Source organism: Amblyomma mixtum, chromosome 3 (assembly GCF_055824585.1).
Source record: "Amblyomma mixtum isolate Tamu chromosome 3, ASM5582458v1, whole genome shotgun sequence".
NCBI classification, from domain to species: domain Eukaryota; kingdom Metazoa; phylum Arthropoda; class Arachnida; order Ixodida; family Ixodidae; genus Amblyomma; species Amblyomma mixtum.
In genome coordinates, this window is record NC_143014.1 from 105738648 (window position 1) to 105753135 (window position 14488).

The window sequence follows — 14488 nt, forward strand, 5'->3', positions numbered from 1 at the left end:
CGATTCAGCGTTTCGTGCAGCATATACTTACTAGTTAAGTTAGAGCCTAGCTCGCGGCAGGGATTGGAACCGGCGACCTTGATCGGAGGCTGCGTAAAAAAAATCGGATCATGATAATTTGTGGTTACAGTGATGATTTGTGGTTACAGTGAATGCTTGATGGTGCTATTTAAAGAAATTTAGAGTTCGTAATTGATCAATTAACTAATTGAAACAATTGGAAAAAATGAAAAACGCGTTCAAAGGTGTCAAACTGCTCAGAATGGAAAGCCTAGTCCATTACTTCTATCGCGTCATACCCTTAAGGCGGAGTTTAAGTGTCCACTCCAATTTTATTGCCCTGTGCTCCAGTATGCTGCTTGACGTGGCCACTACACGCTCTGTGCGATTGCCAGATGCAAAACTTTTTGTCTTTAGTACGCATTCTTCCAGCCGATTTGAATAATAGAAGGCTTAGCTTTGCATTAATGTTCTTTAGGAACGCCAAGCTGTAATAATTGTTTTGTGTATTTATGTCCATCTATGTGGCAAACGTTGCAGTTTGCTCACGTCCGACGAGTTTGCCGGGAACATGATTCACGTGATAAAACATGATCTGCAGACAAAAGTATAGCGTTTGTGAGGTTGAAGTAACATGCATTGCGGGACTCGTGTACCAAAGTTTATTCAAGTGCAGCCGAAGCATATACTCCCATCCATTTATGAATTCATGACGAAAAACGAAATAATTCACGGAAACGGCACATCAAACATTCTGTAGCTTTTTATTCTGAAAGAGAGAAATATGCAATGGATTCTTCCATCCTGAGTTGTGTGAAAACTGGAGAACACCACGCTGAAGCACAGTTTGGTGAGAAATAACTGTGCGACACTGCATGAAGGAAGCCAATAGCCACCGAAACCAAGGAAAGCATGGGGGAATGTTTCTATAGTTTGTTCTTAATTTGTGGTGTTTATCAATAGGAAATTAATAGTACAATTATTTTATCGCTTAAATATAACTCATGAGAAGGCAGAGGGGTTTAAATTGCTGTGGCTTAGCTTGGTTAAGCCCGGTAATTGCGAAAGCAATATCCGTAGCTACGCCATGGTTCAGCTGGTAGTGTAGCTGGTGGTGGTGCTTGTGGTTAGACTTGTGGTGATGCATCGGTTATACAATCCAATCCAATCCAATCCAATCCAATCCAATGCAATCCAATCCAAATGCTAATATGGTAGCTACCGGCCTCGCTACGCGACGGGCTGAAAGTGCAATTAGTATTGCTTTCGCAATAAAAAAAAAACGACCACATGTCGCCGGTGGGATCCGAACGAACGACCTCCGAACTTCGCGTCCGGTGCTCTACCAACTGAGCTACGGCGGCGGCGGACCAATGTTTTGCTTCCGGAGGGACTTATGGTGCGTGTAAACTAACCTTAGGAGTGTCCACCAGCTCCACCCTCCTCCATAGCGGCGGACGTAGTACGTCCTGTATTACCGCGAGCGTCATACGGAACATGATGGAAGGTGGTCAGCGATAAAATAATCACACTATTATTATCGGCGACTCCGCGATTATATCGCCGGTTTCTTCTACCTCACGTGATGTACACTAAATATTTGACGTTACAGCCATCGCTGGGCTGTTGAAACCAAAATAAAAATGGCATGAGTGAAAAAAAAAATTCAATAATGAACTATTTAGTAGCCGCAGGCGATCGATACCACGTGGCGGCCCATGTGTATTAATGACGTATGTATCATCACAAGCAAGAGAACAAGCGGCCAAAATTTTGGTGTCCATACTCCTTTAGTGTTTATTCACCAGAGAAGGAAAGTGAATGAATGATAATTTAGGTTGAATAAAACTTTGCTAAAAGTGAGGAAAGAATGTAAAATTAAGAATATAAGAATATGAAAGTGAGGAAAGAATAGCCGAACTCAGGAGAGGGAGAGGGAATCAAAAACAGAGAAACGAAGCGAACAAATCGCTAAGGGTATTAAAAAGCAAGTCAGAATTGTGCCTAAAAAAAGGAGAGAAACAAAGGAGGCAAGAACATAAGAAAGAAAGCAAAGCAGTGCGCTAATGTAAGACGTGCTCTGTTGTGAATTCATGGTGTTCAAGATTAGATTTGCTGGATTTTTTTTTTATAGAATATACAATGAGCAGTGCACGAAAGACGCTTTCGAAAGCAGGTTGTGTGACCAACCGGGCGAGTGAGAGAATAATTGTCATAGGGAATCTCCGAATATACTAAAATCATTAATCGCTGTTTTCATACGTGCATGAGCGCTTACGTTCATTTTGGAAGCTTAAAGGCGGTCGTATCCTTGGGCTACTCGTTTTGATCAAAGCTCTTGTAGCGGTCGGGAACACCTTCTCAGTGCATGCCCCGCATTTAGTGAGCACTGAAAGGCAATAGATGTGCTCTGCACTGGACCGTCTCGATCCCCGCCCACTGACGGAGATACAGAATCTCAAACGGAGGTTGCAAAGATCGTCGGCTCTCAAGGCCTGCCCGTTTCTTGAGGGCGTCGTGCCTGCGTGATGGGCTATGGCTTTGCTGTACGGTGAATCCTTACTTCCTTCATATATACTTAGCTGTCGTTTCTCTCTGCCCTTCACATTACTCATCCCTTTTCTCCTGTGCAGGCTAGCAAACCGGTGCAGGCTTCCGGTTAACCTCTCCGCCTTTCCTTCTCCGCCTCTCACTGTCTCTTGTAGCACGCACGTTTTCGAGCTTTTTACCTTCAAACTTCAAGCTCAGTCACCGTAACTGCGTAACTGCGCGTATAGGGCAGTGGCGATAGGTGCAAGACTCCTACCTAGGGTGACGCAGCTCTTGCGTGTGATGTTTCTTGGATTTCGCTGGCCGAGAGAGGAATGCGGAAAGAAATATCGCGTTAACGTGTTGGTCTGTTCTGCGTCGTTGGCAGACGGCACCCATACGGATGGTCGATGCACCTGTTTAGGCGCCGAAATGTCAACGGTTTTATTGTGTGGAACTTATGGCGAGTGCTAGGTTCTTCACTGAGCTGCTGTTTGTTATGAAGACACTCCCGAACAAATAATAGAATACGAGGTCCATATGTTGATTGACCAACTATATATTTCCCGAAGCGCAGTAGGACTCTAGTATAAAAGTAAAAGCTACTGGCTGCTTGTACGCCGCTCTATTCCCTTCCAAGTGCAGTGCGAAGCTTCAGTAGGTGTTGACTATGCTTTGCCACTTGGGCTGTGACTTTATTGAGCAATAGAGATTAAAGATGTTGCATTGAAATGAAAGTTTAGGATCTTCTCTTTCACTGAATTGCATGACTTCTTGCTTATGCGCTTCACCCACCTGTTCACTAGTCTGCGAATGCCGTCACAGAATAGCAAGGGTGGCTATTTTAACGCGACAGCGTTAAAGGCCCTGTTGCTCAGAAAATCCGGCATCGGCGTTGAGAGCGAAAAATCACGAGCATGACTCGGCAGGTGGTGCCCAGAGAGCAACCTGGGAGGCAGGTGGGCCACCTATGTCACGTGACCTTGCCGCGTCATCACAACGTCCCTATAGTGAGAAAACTGGCCACCGTGGCAGGTGGCACTTATGGCAGGTGGAAATTATTGACTGGTCGCTCGGGAAGAGCAACCTGGGCCACGGAAGGCCCACCGCTGGGAGCACCTGCCATAGCAGAGTAGTAGCGCACCACTGTGCCAGGAAGGGTATGAGGGCTCCCGGGAATCTATGACTACTAAGCAAAGTAGAGAATGACTTTCTGCGTATATGTGAATTAACCCATTACGCTATCGCGTCATGGGTTAATTGGGGGGGGGGGGGGCTTATGCGGCCCCCTCCAATTTTTTGGTCTTGCCCACATTAATGTCCAGTCGTCGAGTCATTGCACCTCTAGCTGTTTTCCAAAATAAAGAAATCTCTGCATGCTACATGTTTGCCGTCGGACAAAGGCAAAGACAAATAATATTGAGGCGTCGTCAATGTCCACCCTCATTGTTCTGAAACAACGAAACTGTTTCTTCGCTGGAAAGGACTGGACTGTATCGAAAAGTGATGTGCTCCTCCATAGGAAAGGAGATATTCCTAACTTTCATTTCAATGTGTCGGCTTTCAAATCCATCACTTCTCGAATGCCTTTCGCGACAACTCACCTCACTCCTGTCGAGAGCCCCAGAGCCGGAGCCCCGAACTCGGCCTCGCAGCGACCACCGTTGCGCAGCGTTCCGAGCGGGCCTCGCGTGAGCGCCAGCGTCGCAGAGGCGGCGGCTCGCAAATGGAGGTTTATGTCTGTCCTGGCCTCGTTATTGGAGTCACGCCGGCCCTGTCGACGGGAGGCGCAGCATCTCGAGCGGTACGCTACATTTGTGTCTTTGCTGATAAAAAACTTTAAATGTGTAAGGCTGTCTGCGCAAACGTCGCGGAGGCACGACCGCAAAAGTGCTATCTCCCGCCTCGGCTGTCTCTTTTTATTTTGCGTGGCCGCTGCCGATCTAGTTGTTACGTGGTGTGCCTGCCTCTCCGGCCGATCTGCTGCCGAGACAACGGCCAAGTGTTTAATCTGGCGAATATATTTTCCAGCTCTTTTCGTATTTCTTGCTTCGCTTTCCCGCGGCGAACAACGCGGGTGCGGCTCGGTCACGCAGAGGCCGTCTGAGGCGACAACGGCCTGCTCTTTGTCATGTGTGTCGCTCATGTTTTTATGTGCAGACAGGACACGTCGGCACGGCCCGGCGCACCGAGAACGCGTTCTCCGCGCTGCCGATGCCTATCTCTGCGCTCGAGGCGCACGCGGCCGTCCCCGTCCCGAAGCTGCGGCGGAGCTCTCTCTCCGCCGCACTTGTCATCGGTGCATGCGCCACCGAATTCGCCGCAGATTCTGTGCGGGAGGCTGAGCCTCTGTGACGAGGGCGGTGACGAACCCGGGGAGAATATTCGATCTTCCTGGGCGAATCTGAATAAGCTCGGCCGATGTACGCAGCAAAGTTTCCTTGCCGTGATACGTCGCTAACGGAGGCCAACGCTCGGGGGACGTGTTAGCGATGACATCTTCCTGAGGAGAGCGACGTCTGTCGATACCGTGAACAAGCTCTCTATAGCACTTATCATCATGCCTTACTTACACGGGTGTGAGGGTGCAAAGTAGATCTCTCTCTCTCTCTCTCTCTCTCTCTCTCTCTCTCTCTCTCTATCTCTATCTCTATCTCTATCTCTCTCTCTCGCACTTTTTCCTTTCTTCCTTCTTTTTTTGCTTGTTGCTCCCCCGAACTTAAGCAAGCATACCTCGCACTGTGTCATCTCTAACTTACGTGATAGGATTTCTTCTGAATGCTTAGGTTACGCACCGTGGCAAGCGTGTTCCAGCGGCTGTGATCCGTGTGCGCATACATCCAGACGCTACCGGCGTTCACCTTGCACGGCTAAAACCGCCTGCCGCTGACAGCCCCCTCCTCCTCTCAAGGTGCACCTCTGCCACAGACGCTGTGCGTAGCGGACGCTGATACACCACAACCGGCGGCGAGGGGAACGGCAGGAAAGGAGTCGTTGACTTTACGACGTCAACTGCTGCCAAAAGACGGTGCCCAGAGATACAGAAGCCGAGAAGTAGTTTTAGGCAACGGCGCGCACACTTTGTGGCGTCGCGTATTTCCCCGAGCGGAATGAGTTGTGCTAGGAATCTTGGTCTAATCGCGCTTATCATCGGCTCCAGGGTCGCCTCGACAACAGGGACGAGAAGAGAGGGCGAGGAGGGAGGAAAAGAATTCCAATAGACGCTCCAACGGTTCACGCCGTAAGGCTTTCAATCCAATTATTTTCGCGCAATTTTATTATCTGCCTGCATGCAGCGCCCAGCCTATCTGCACCCTAACCTTTTTCGAGGATATCCTGTGAGAGCGCGTGAATACCATCGGCTTCGAAAGAGCTCATCAGGACACCTGAATTCCTGGCAGGAGACATGAGCTGTGCTGATGCCTCCTGTTATCTTGCTTCGTCAACGGAAACAAGCGAAGCGAAGGTGGTGCCCACCTAAGGGCGCCATCAAGCCGCCGTAACTTGACGGAACGCGTGGCCGAGAGCAGCGAATCAGGAGCAGCATTCCATTTGCTGCTCTACCTGATGATTTCATCCGATCTCTTCCGCTAGAAAGTCTCGCGATTTTGGTTTGTCTTTGCAGCCGCATACTGATCTCATAACTGCGTTCGCTGTGTGCCAGGCCCACCGCGCGCACCCCATGCCGAGCCGACAGAACACATTAACCGCCTGCCTCGCTGCAGGAACGCGAAGAATACACGCCAAAAGAAAGCGCCTGCATCCACAGGGCAAGGGAGAATCGCGCGAGGGGGAAAAAGAGAAGACGCGGCGAGTGGAAGAAGAAGCGGGAGCCGAGGAAAAGAAGAGCCGGGCTGCTTGGGTATGCGCGGCACGGGTTTCGCTAACGGTGTTCGGCGCGCAGCTCCCCCAGAAAGCGGGCAACCCGGCAACCCGTTGCCGCTTTATACGCGCTTTGTGGCCGGAGCGTTCGCAGCATCACTTCTCCGCACGTGAAATATTGAATGCTGGGCGCCGCCTCGGAGTAACGCGCTTGACGACTCTTCCGAGCCCATTGGACGGGGAGCCTTCCCGGCGCTTCGGGAAGCGTACCAATCTTGCGGATGGATAGTGCGCTGGCTGCGGCCCGAGGTGGCGCGTCGGCCCGTGTTATTCCGCGGCGTTGCTGCTGCTGTTGTTGTCATCTGGGCATGAGCGGTTTGCGCGGCTTCCCTCTCCACCCTCCACCCATACATCTATATGTATGTGCGTTCATTCGCATCGCTGCTCGCGGCGCCTCGATCTCGAGCTCCGCGTCCCGCGCCGGCTCCAGAATCACAATTCCACTCGTATACGACTGCGTGGAGCCCCTGGGCGCTCCTCCGGAGATGGCTTTCTCGCGGGGTTATTTGATGCCCGGAGAGCAGCGGCGGGCAGGTTGCACGGCGTCCTTTGGGCGGCAGGGATGCGCCGCCTAATTGCGTTTCCTCGGCGCGTTCTGCGTCACTTGCGCGATGGTCGTCAAAACGGAAAAGGGCGCCGCCGCCGCCGCTTTCCGGCTGATGGCGGCGATGATGTTCTGCGAGCGCCGTCGAGCGCGCCCGGCGGGGCCTCATCGTGATGCACTCTCTGAAGGGCCTCGCGCGCTGTTGTTGCCTGCTTGCGTGCAATTTTACCGCGCTCCTGGTGCGGGTCGGCTCACGGGTACTGACGTCGTCATTCCACCACCCTTTACTCGCTACGAGGCATCCTGAACACATGATGCAACTCACGCGAAGCCATCTACGTTAACGCAGCAGGGTCTTTTGCTGAATACTGTCCTTAGCGATTTCGAACAGCTTTTGTGCCTACATGCTTCGAAAAATTTGTGGATCGCTTTCAACTGTGATGATCGCGAGGTTTACTTAACTTCTATTGATGCAAGAGCCGACTTTTCATCTTCCTGCGCAGGGGTGGATTCTTCGGTCAGTCTTGGAGGATTCAGCGTAGTTTTCCTGTGCGAAATTTCTTGTTTGGTTTCAGGGGAGTGGGGTGACCTCCCCCCGCCCCGATAAGTCCACCTCTGCTCCGGCGGTTAGGATTATTTTCACTAAGCAGTGCACGCTTTTAAGATCAAAATACCATCACGTGCAGCCTTTTAGGATTAGCAAGGCATACTGTGCTTTGTGTGTTACCCGCGGTACTTATGTGGAGCGGGGACTTACCTACTATCTGTGCTTTGTGTGAGTGCGCCAGAGCTCCGTTTGTGTTCTACTAAACTACTACTACAAATTTCCACTACCACGAACGCCAGTGCAGTTGCATTACGGAACTCTGTGCGGTGACTTCTCATGTAAGCGGCGCATGTTTAATTTAAAGGGTTTCCTGTGTACTTAGTGTGCATAAAAATTCTCTTGTTTGTGTATTTTCATTTTCTGGTGAAGTGCTTAATGAAAACTGGTGCTGTTGGAACGACGTGAAGCATATTTTGTGCTGTGAAAAGCAGAAAAATGCTTTAGTCATGAAGTTGGAAGCTTCTTATATGTTCTTGAAAAATCTTTCAGCGCTTGTTAAGGGCAGCGTCGTTACATCTGACACTTGCACGTAAGTTGCCTGAATAATGCAGAAAAGAGAGACGAAGTATGTGTCTGGCGCGTTTCGTAGCATTTACTATGCACTAGTTATTATACTTTCGCTAGCGCTACTAAAATTGTATCGTCACCTGCATGCGAAGAAGTGGCGTTTCGAGTAAAGTTTGGGCTTGGAAGCAAATATAGCGTTTCCTTTTCTCGGAGTAAGCTCAGGGCGATCCGAATAGTGATCGGCGGCAGCATGTGCGAACGGCTTGCTAGCTGCAACAAAGGCGCGAGCTTTTACGAGTTTCGCTCACAGCTGCGTCGTCCCTTGGTTCGTTGCGCAGGTTCGGGCCGAGGCGGGAGCAGCACTGGCGGCGAAGAAGAGAGCAGCGACGACGAGCACGTGTGCGGCCGCTGCCGCGCCGAGTTCCCCACGCTCGACCATTTCCTGGCCCACAAGCGCTGCTGCCCGAGCGTCGATTCGATGGGGCTGCCGGGAAGCACGACTAGCCGGCTGTCGTGCAGCGACGACGATGCGGCGGGCCGCCAGTCGGCGTCGGACGCGGCCGAGGTGGACGAGGAGCCCTCGGTGGCTGCACGGCTGCCCTCCACACACGTGGCGCTGGAGGCGCTGCAGAGCACCAAGGTGGCTGTGGCCCAGTTCGCCTACGGCAGCTCCGGAGGCCCCGCCGAGATCGCCGCGCTGCACGAGGCGCTGATGGCGCTCCAGCAGCAGCAGGTCGTCCAGCTGCACATCATCCAGCAGCTGCAGGCGTACGTGGGCGCGTCGCCCGCTCTTCCGGTGAACCTGACCAGGGCGGCTGACAGCACGCCGCCTCCACCGGCGCCGCCACCGCCGCCGAGGGCCGAGCCCAACCCCGAAGCCCCGGGACAGACACACGCGACCCCGCCGCCGCCGAACACCGTGGTCGACCTGGCCGCCAAGGAGAGCGCGGCACCGGAGCCGGCCGATCCGCCCGCGGAGTCACCGCTCGGGGAGCCCATGGCTGGCACCCTGCTGGTGGCGCCGCCCGCGGGGCCGCCGCCTCCAGACGAGCCAAACACGCTCGAGCTTCTGCAGCGGCACACCGAGAAGGCGCTGCAGGACACCATGAGCGGCGGCTCGTTTCTGCTCAACGGCCTCGGCTCCCCGGACCCGAGCCGCCTGCGCAGGAAGGGCGACGGCCGGCCCGACGAGGCCTACCTGCGCCATCGGTGTCGCTTTTGTGGCAAGGTGTTCGGCAGCGACAGCGCGCTGCAAATCCACATTCGCTCCCATACCGGGGAAAGACCCTTCAAGTGCAACGTCTGCGGGAACAGGTTTTCAACGAAGGGCAACCTCAAGGTGCACTTTCAAAGACACCGTGCAAAGTACCCACACGTGCGAATGAACCCGCATCCTGTTCCGGAGCACTTGGACAAGCATTTCCCGCCTTTGGAGCCTCCCGGGGATCGCAGCCCGACATCGCCCTCCGGTGCCACGTCGTCGCCGCCGCCATCGCTACAACCTGCGCTGGCACTTCAGCCAGCACCATTGGGGGTCTTGGTCAAGGCCGCGGCGCCGCGGCCTGAGGACCTTGTCGGGCCCAGCTGCAGCGGCACGCTGGCATTACGAGCCACTAGAAGCGCGTCTCCTGGCTCCGAAACGACGAGCAATGTGACCACACCGATGACTTCGGCGGAGCTCGAAGGCGAGCGCCCTTTGAGCCTGAAAGCCGAGCCAGAGGATGAAGCAGATGACAAAGTGTCGGACGAAGACAGAGACTCATGCGGGGTGAGCGGCTCTGCCGACGACTCTATGCCGTTCACATCAGCCGGGTCATTCTTGAGCGGCTCCTTCTCGGCGCTCCAGACGACCGCAGATGCAGCAGTTCCACTTCATGCGGATCCCGCTTTCTACCAAGACTTGCTGCCGAAGCCTGGAAGTAACGACAACTCGTGGGAAACCCTCATGGAGGTGACGAGGCCGTCTGAGACCTCCAAGCTGCAGCAACTGGTGGACAACATAGAGCACAAGCTGAGTGACCCGAATCAATGCGTGATATGTCATCGTGTGCTCAGTTGCCGCAGCGCCTTGCAGATGCATTACCGGACACACACTGGTGAACGGCCATTCCGCTGCAAAATCTGCGGTCGCGCGTTTACTACGAAAGGAAATCTTAAGACACACATGGGAGTGCATAGAGTCAAGCCACCGCTACGCGTACTTCACAAGTGCCCTGTCTGTCACAAACAGTTCACCAATTCCCTTGTGCTTCAGCAACACGTCCGTATGCACGGCTCTGAAAGCTTACACGCGACGCAGAGCTTTCAAGGGACGCCGCAGAGGCCAACACCGCCACCAAAGACGTCTTCGTCACCTCCGCCGAGTTCTCCAACTTCGCCTGCACCTGAGCAGAAGAAAGAAGAGGGTCGGTCGCCCTCCCCTCAGCCTCTGATGCGACCGCTCAGTCCTGAGCGCCCGCCGTCTCAGCTGACGTCGTTAGCAGCACTCGAAAACCAGGTTAAAGGCATCAAGACGTCACTGCAAGTGCCAGCATTGCCCTTTGGTCCCTTTGGCATGGGTCTTTCGTCTGGCTTTGGCCGCTTCGATGACCAGTCGCTTCTGCTGGGTCGAACACCAGAAACGGGGCAACGGTCTCCGGCATTTTCGCCACGAGCTGGGTCCGAACTGTCAACCGGCGATGAAAGGTCGACGCCAGGGGCGCCGTCGCCGTCTGGCGGCACTTCGCCGCCAGTGAATGGTGGACCACTGGACCTTACGCCGCGGACGTTGCTCGGTCGGCCAGCGGACAGCTTTTCTGGGCGATTCTTCGCTGCGCCGCCACTGGGAGGCCTCCCGTTTCCTGGCGCCGCGCCCGGCCGCCCCAACACTACATGCCAGATATGCTTCAAGACGTTTGCCTGCAACAGTGCTCTCGAGATCCACTACCGGAGCCACACCAAAGAGCGACCGTTCAAATGCAGCGTCTGCGAGCGAGGCTTTTCCACAAAGGGAAACCTCAAGCAGCACATGCTGACGCACAAGATCAGAGACCTGCCGGCCACGTTGTTCGCTGCCACCCCGAGTGCTGGAGCGAGCGGACCGAGTCCGGCCCCGAGCCCCGGGCGCTCTGCGAGCCCCTGCTCCGAGCAGCGGGCAGGGGCCAGCCCCGACGAAAGCCGGACCAAGAGGGTGGAGCCGGGCGGGCCGCCGCCGCCGCCGCCGCAGCATCAGCCCCGGAGGCCCCCTGGGCTGCCCAGGCACGTGTGCCACGTATGCAACAAGCCCTTCTCGAGCTCTAGTTCTCTCCAGATCCACATGCGCACACACACTGGTGACCGGCCCTTCAAGTGCTCCGTGTGCGGCCGCGCCTTCACCACCAAGGGAAACCTCAAGGTGCACATGGGCACGCACATGTGGAACAACGGCAGCTCACGCCGCGGCCGCCGCATGTCCATCGAGCTGCCTTCGCTGCTGAGCGGGCCCAAGGCCGACTTTGTGCCGCCGCCACCGCCGCCTCACGAGCTCTTCTACCCCTACCTGGGGCCGGCCTACCTGAATGGCATGCTGGGACCGAAGGCGAACGAGATCTCCGTCATCCAGGGCGCCAGCACCGAACCCCGGCCGGGAGACGAGGCCGAGCCGCAGAACGGCGCCTGGGCCTGGAAGATGGCCTGCAACCTGTGCGCCAAGATATGCGGCTCGTCGCTTGAGCTGGAGGCTCACCTCAAGGCGCACCACCGCAAGGAACTGGAGGTCCAGTCGCCTGACAACGTGGCCGTCTGAGGCCGCCCGCACCCCTAGTCCATGCCCTCCCCTCTCGCCCCCTTCCCCGTAACTTATTGTCTCGCCCTCATCCACGAGTTGGTTATGTCTTCTGTGATAGTGCACCTCCACGACCTCCCGAACTGCCGGAACTGTTTTCTCCCTCGTGTAACCTCGTTTTCATTGGTTCGGCCCCCCGCGGCTCTCGGCCCGTGAGTGTACAGTGTTTCTGGGGCGCGGCCGCGAGCCCCCCTCCACACCTCCCCTGAGCCCCCGCCAGCCGTCGGGCACAGCTGAGGGCCGGGGGAACCACGCGAGTGATACCTGGGCTGTGATATGTGTGGTGCCCCCGGCCCTTTTGAGTTTGCGTTCCCCCCACCCCTCCACGCGCGCCATGCTCTACGACGGCAAAATACACTGGGCATTCCATTGCTACACACACGCGCAAGCGGATGCATTCCGTACCTCCTCCCCGTTGTTCTGTCTCCAAGCCCTGGGCCGTCCCCGCTCAGGCGTAGCGCTCGACGGACCCCTCCTGCCGCCCTCTCTACCCACCCTCCTCTTCGTTTCTCACTGGGCACGGTAATGCGCACGTGCTTCGGGCGACAACGTGAACAGACAAAAAGGCCAACAAATCACGTGACACTGTTTGTACTCTTCGAGATGCTCTCTGCAGCGTTGTTGAAGCCACAGGCGCGAGGGCATAGATTACAGTGAGGATCAAAGCGTGCGATACCACGTGTACGATGCGAGCTAGCAAAGCTGTTAAACGTTGCCGAAATCGCGGAACTCCAACAGAAACAGAGGCAAACTCGACAGGGCGTGAGCCGACTTTCTCGACTCGTGCTTATCGCCGCTTGGCATGTCTCTAAAAACCGAGAGCATAGACTCTTTGGAGCTACAGCGATGAGAAAAGAAAAAAAAAATGTCTTCATATCTTTCTTCTATCCCGAACACAATTCTTTGGTCCTTGCGAATGTTGTCCAGAGAAGCCTACGATCTTGGAAGCTTCTGACCAGTGTTGTGAACAGCGTAGTTCAACTTGCATTCTAACTAGCGGCAGCATTGTTAGGGAGTCAAAACTGAAGTGGCGGAGGCGGTTCCTTTCATAATGCGTATTTCGTGCCGAAGTTGTTGCAGTTTCTTGTGTGCAATGATTTCTGATATTTTTTTTTTCTGCAGTAAGTATGTCACCGCTGAGTCTAATTGATATGTAGAAAGCACTGTATTGAGATCATGGAGAAACGAAAGATGGACGGATCACTTCAGGGAAGGCCTAGGTAAAGCGTAAAATTTCCCCAGATTGCGGGCTCTTTCCACTTCCTCTTCCCGTTCTTCTGATCTAATCCAATGGCGCGGCACGCTGTTATGGTAAGCGTGTTACTAACAATCTGCTGTGTTTACTGAAACGTCGTAATATTGATGTCAAATGCTGAGGTGTTCTTCAAGGCGTCTTCAAGTACCGTGAATCAACAGCGTTTGGAACTACGCAGTATGCACTGGCGATGTTGTGTGAACTCTGTGGAATATGCTGTGGGGTAGCAAATGTTATATTCAGAGAAACGTGTTAGGTATGCTCACTTGCAATTATTTTCTCGCCTCTTCTATTGTGTTCAAGGCCTTACGCAAAACGTTGTGGATGGTTTTCTGCCTTTATGTGACGCGTTTATGCTCACTTGCCTTCAGTGATGAAAAAATTGTTGCGATTTGCGATGTGCCGCTCTGTGCATGATTTAGCGCTACGATAGCTGAATACTGTGCATTGGGCAGCACTGAGCCAAAAACTCTGTATTCGCGCAATTCAGGCGGGCAGTGAAAGGCACATATCCACTCGGGGTGTTAAAACATTTGGTAAGATATCTTTTTGTTATCCGAAAGGAAGCAAGGAACAAGTACTTTTGTTGGGCGCAGCACACAAACAGAAAATTCACTCCACCCCTTTTCAACAGTTACGACCCATGCCCCTTCAATATTTTCTCCTTTTGTATTCGTTTTGTCCCATTATTTATCTTCGACCAGCACACGCCATGCAATTACACAGGGTGCTGCGACGAATGATTTCGTCCCTTTGAACGCGAATTCCAAGCGAAGGCTGCCATCCTCTGCGGTTTCCTTTCATCGACCTCGCACCGTTTCTCCCAAGGCGACTTAGGCCGACCGAGAAAAGCAATTAAACGTGTAGTCCCTCAACGTCATCTTGTCTTTGTCATGCGTGTATTCGACGCCGGTAGCTTCAAAGACTGTCGTGCCGCGTACAATGCGAGCTGCGCGGCTGTTGCATGTCAGGTAGCCATGCACTTAATCAGGCTTCTCTGCACGTACAACGAGAGCTATGCACACATACATAGTGGTGCACGCTGAGGCAACGTTCCCTTTGTTGTTTTTAAAGCACCACCATATATTTATGAAGTGACGGTGCTCCCAGAAGTATCGGAAAGCTTCCTAGTTCTGCCAAACATAGCAATCAATTTTTTGGCTCCTGTATTTAGGTAGCCTTGCTTCGCCGAAATCAGCAGTAGGGGTACCACGGCCCAAAAAACGACTACCGGAGGCTGTGTGCTACTATATCGCATGATTTCTGTGTTTTTAAGCATGAAATGCTTTTAGCTCCCGTTGTCGGCAGTGTGGTGACGTCACGCCGAGACCGAGCGCCATCATCCGGGCACTGAAATCCACT

General features: G+C 53.8%; 1 protein-coding gene across 1 annotated transcript in view; it reads left to right on the forward strand.

Annotated features, from left to right (window-relative positions):
• Positions 1-14001, forward strand: part of LOC149351249 (sal-like protein 1) — a 168602-nt gene extending 154601 nt beyond the window's left edge. The window contains exon 2 of the mRNA XM_089580531.1: positions 8408-14001. Coding sequence (XP_089436657.1) covers positions 8408-11832 — 3425 coding nt within the window. The 3' untranslated portion in view covers positions 11833-14001. The remainder of the gene's footprint in view (positions 1-8407) is intronic.
• The last annotated feature ends 487 nt before the right edge of the window (positions 14002-14488 follow it).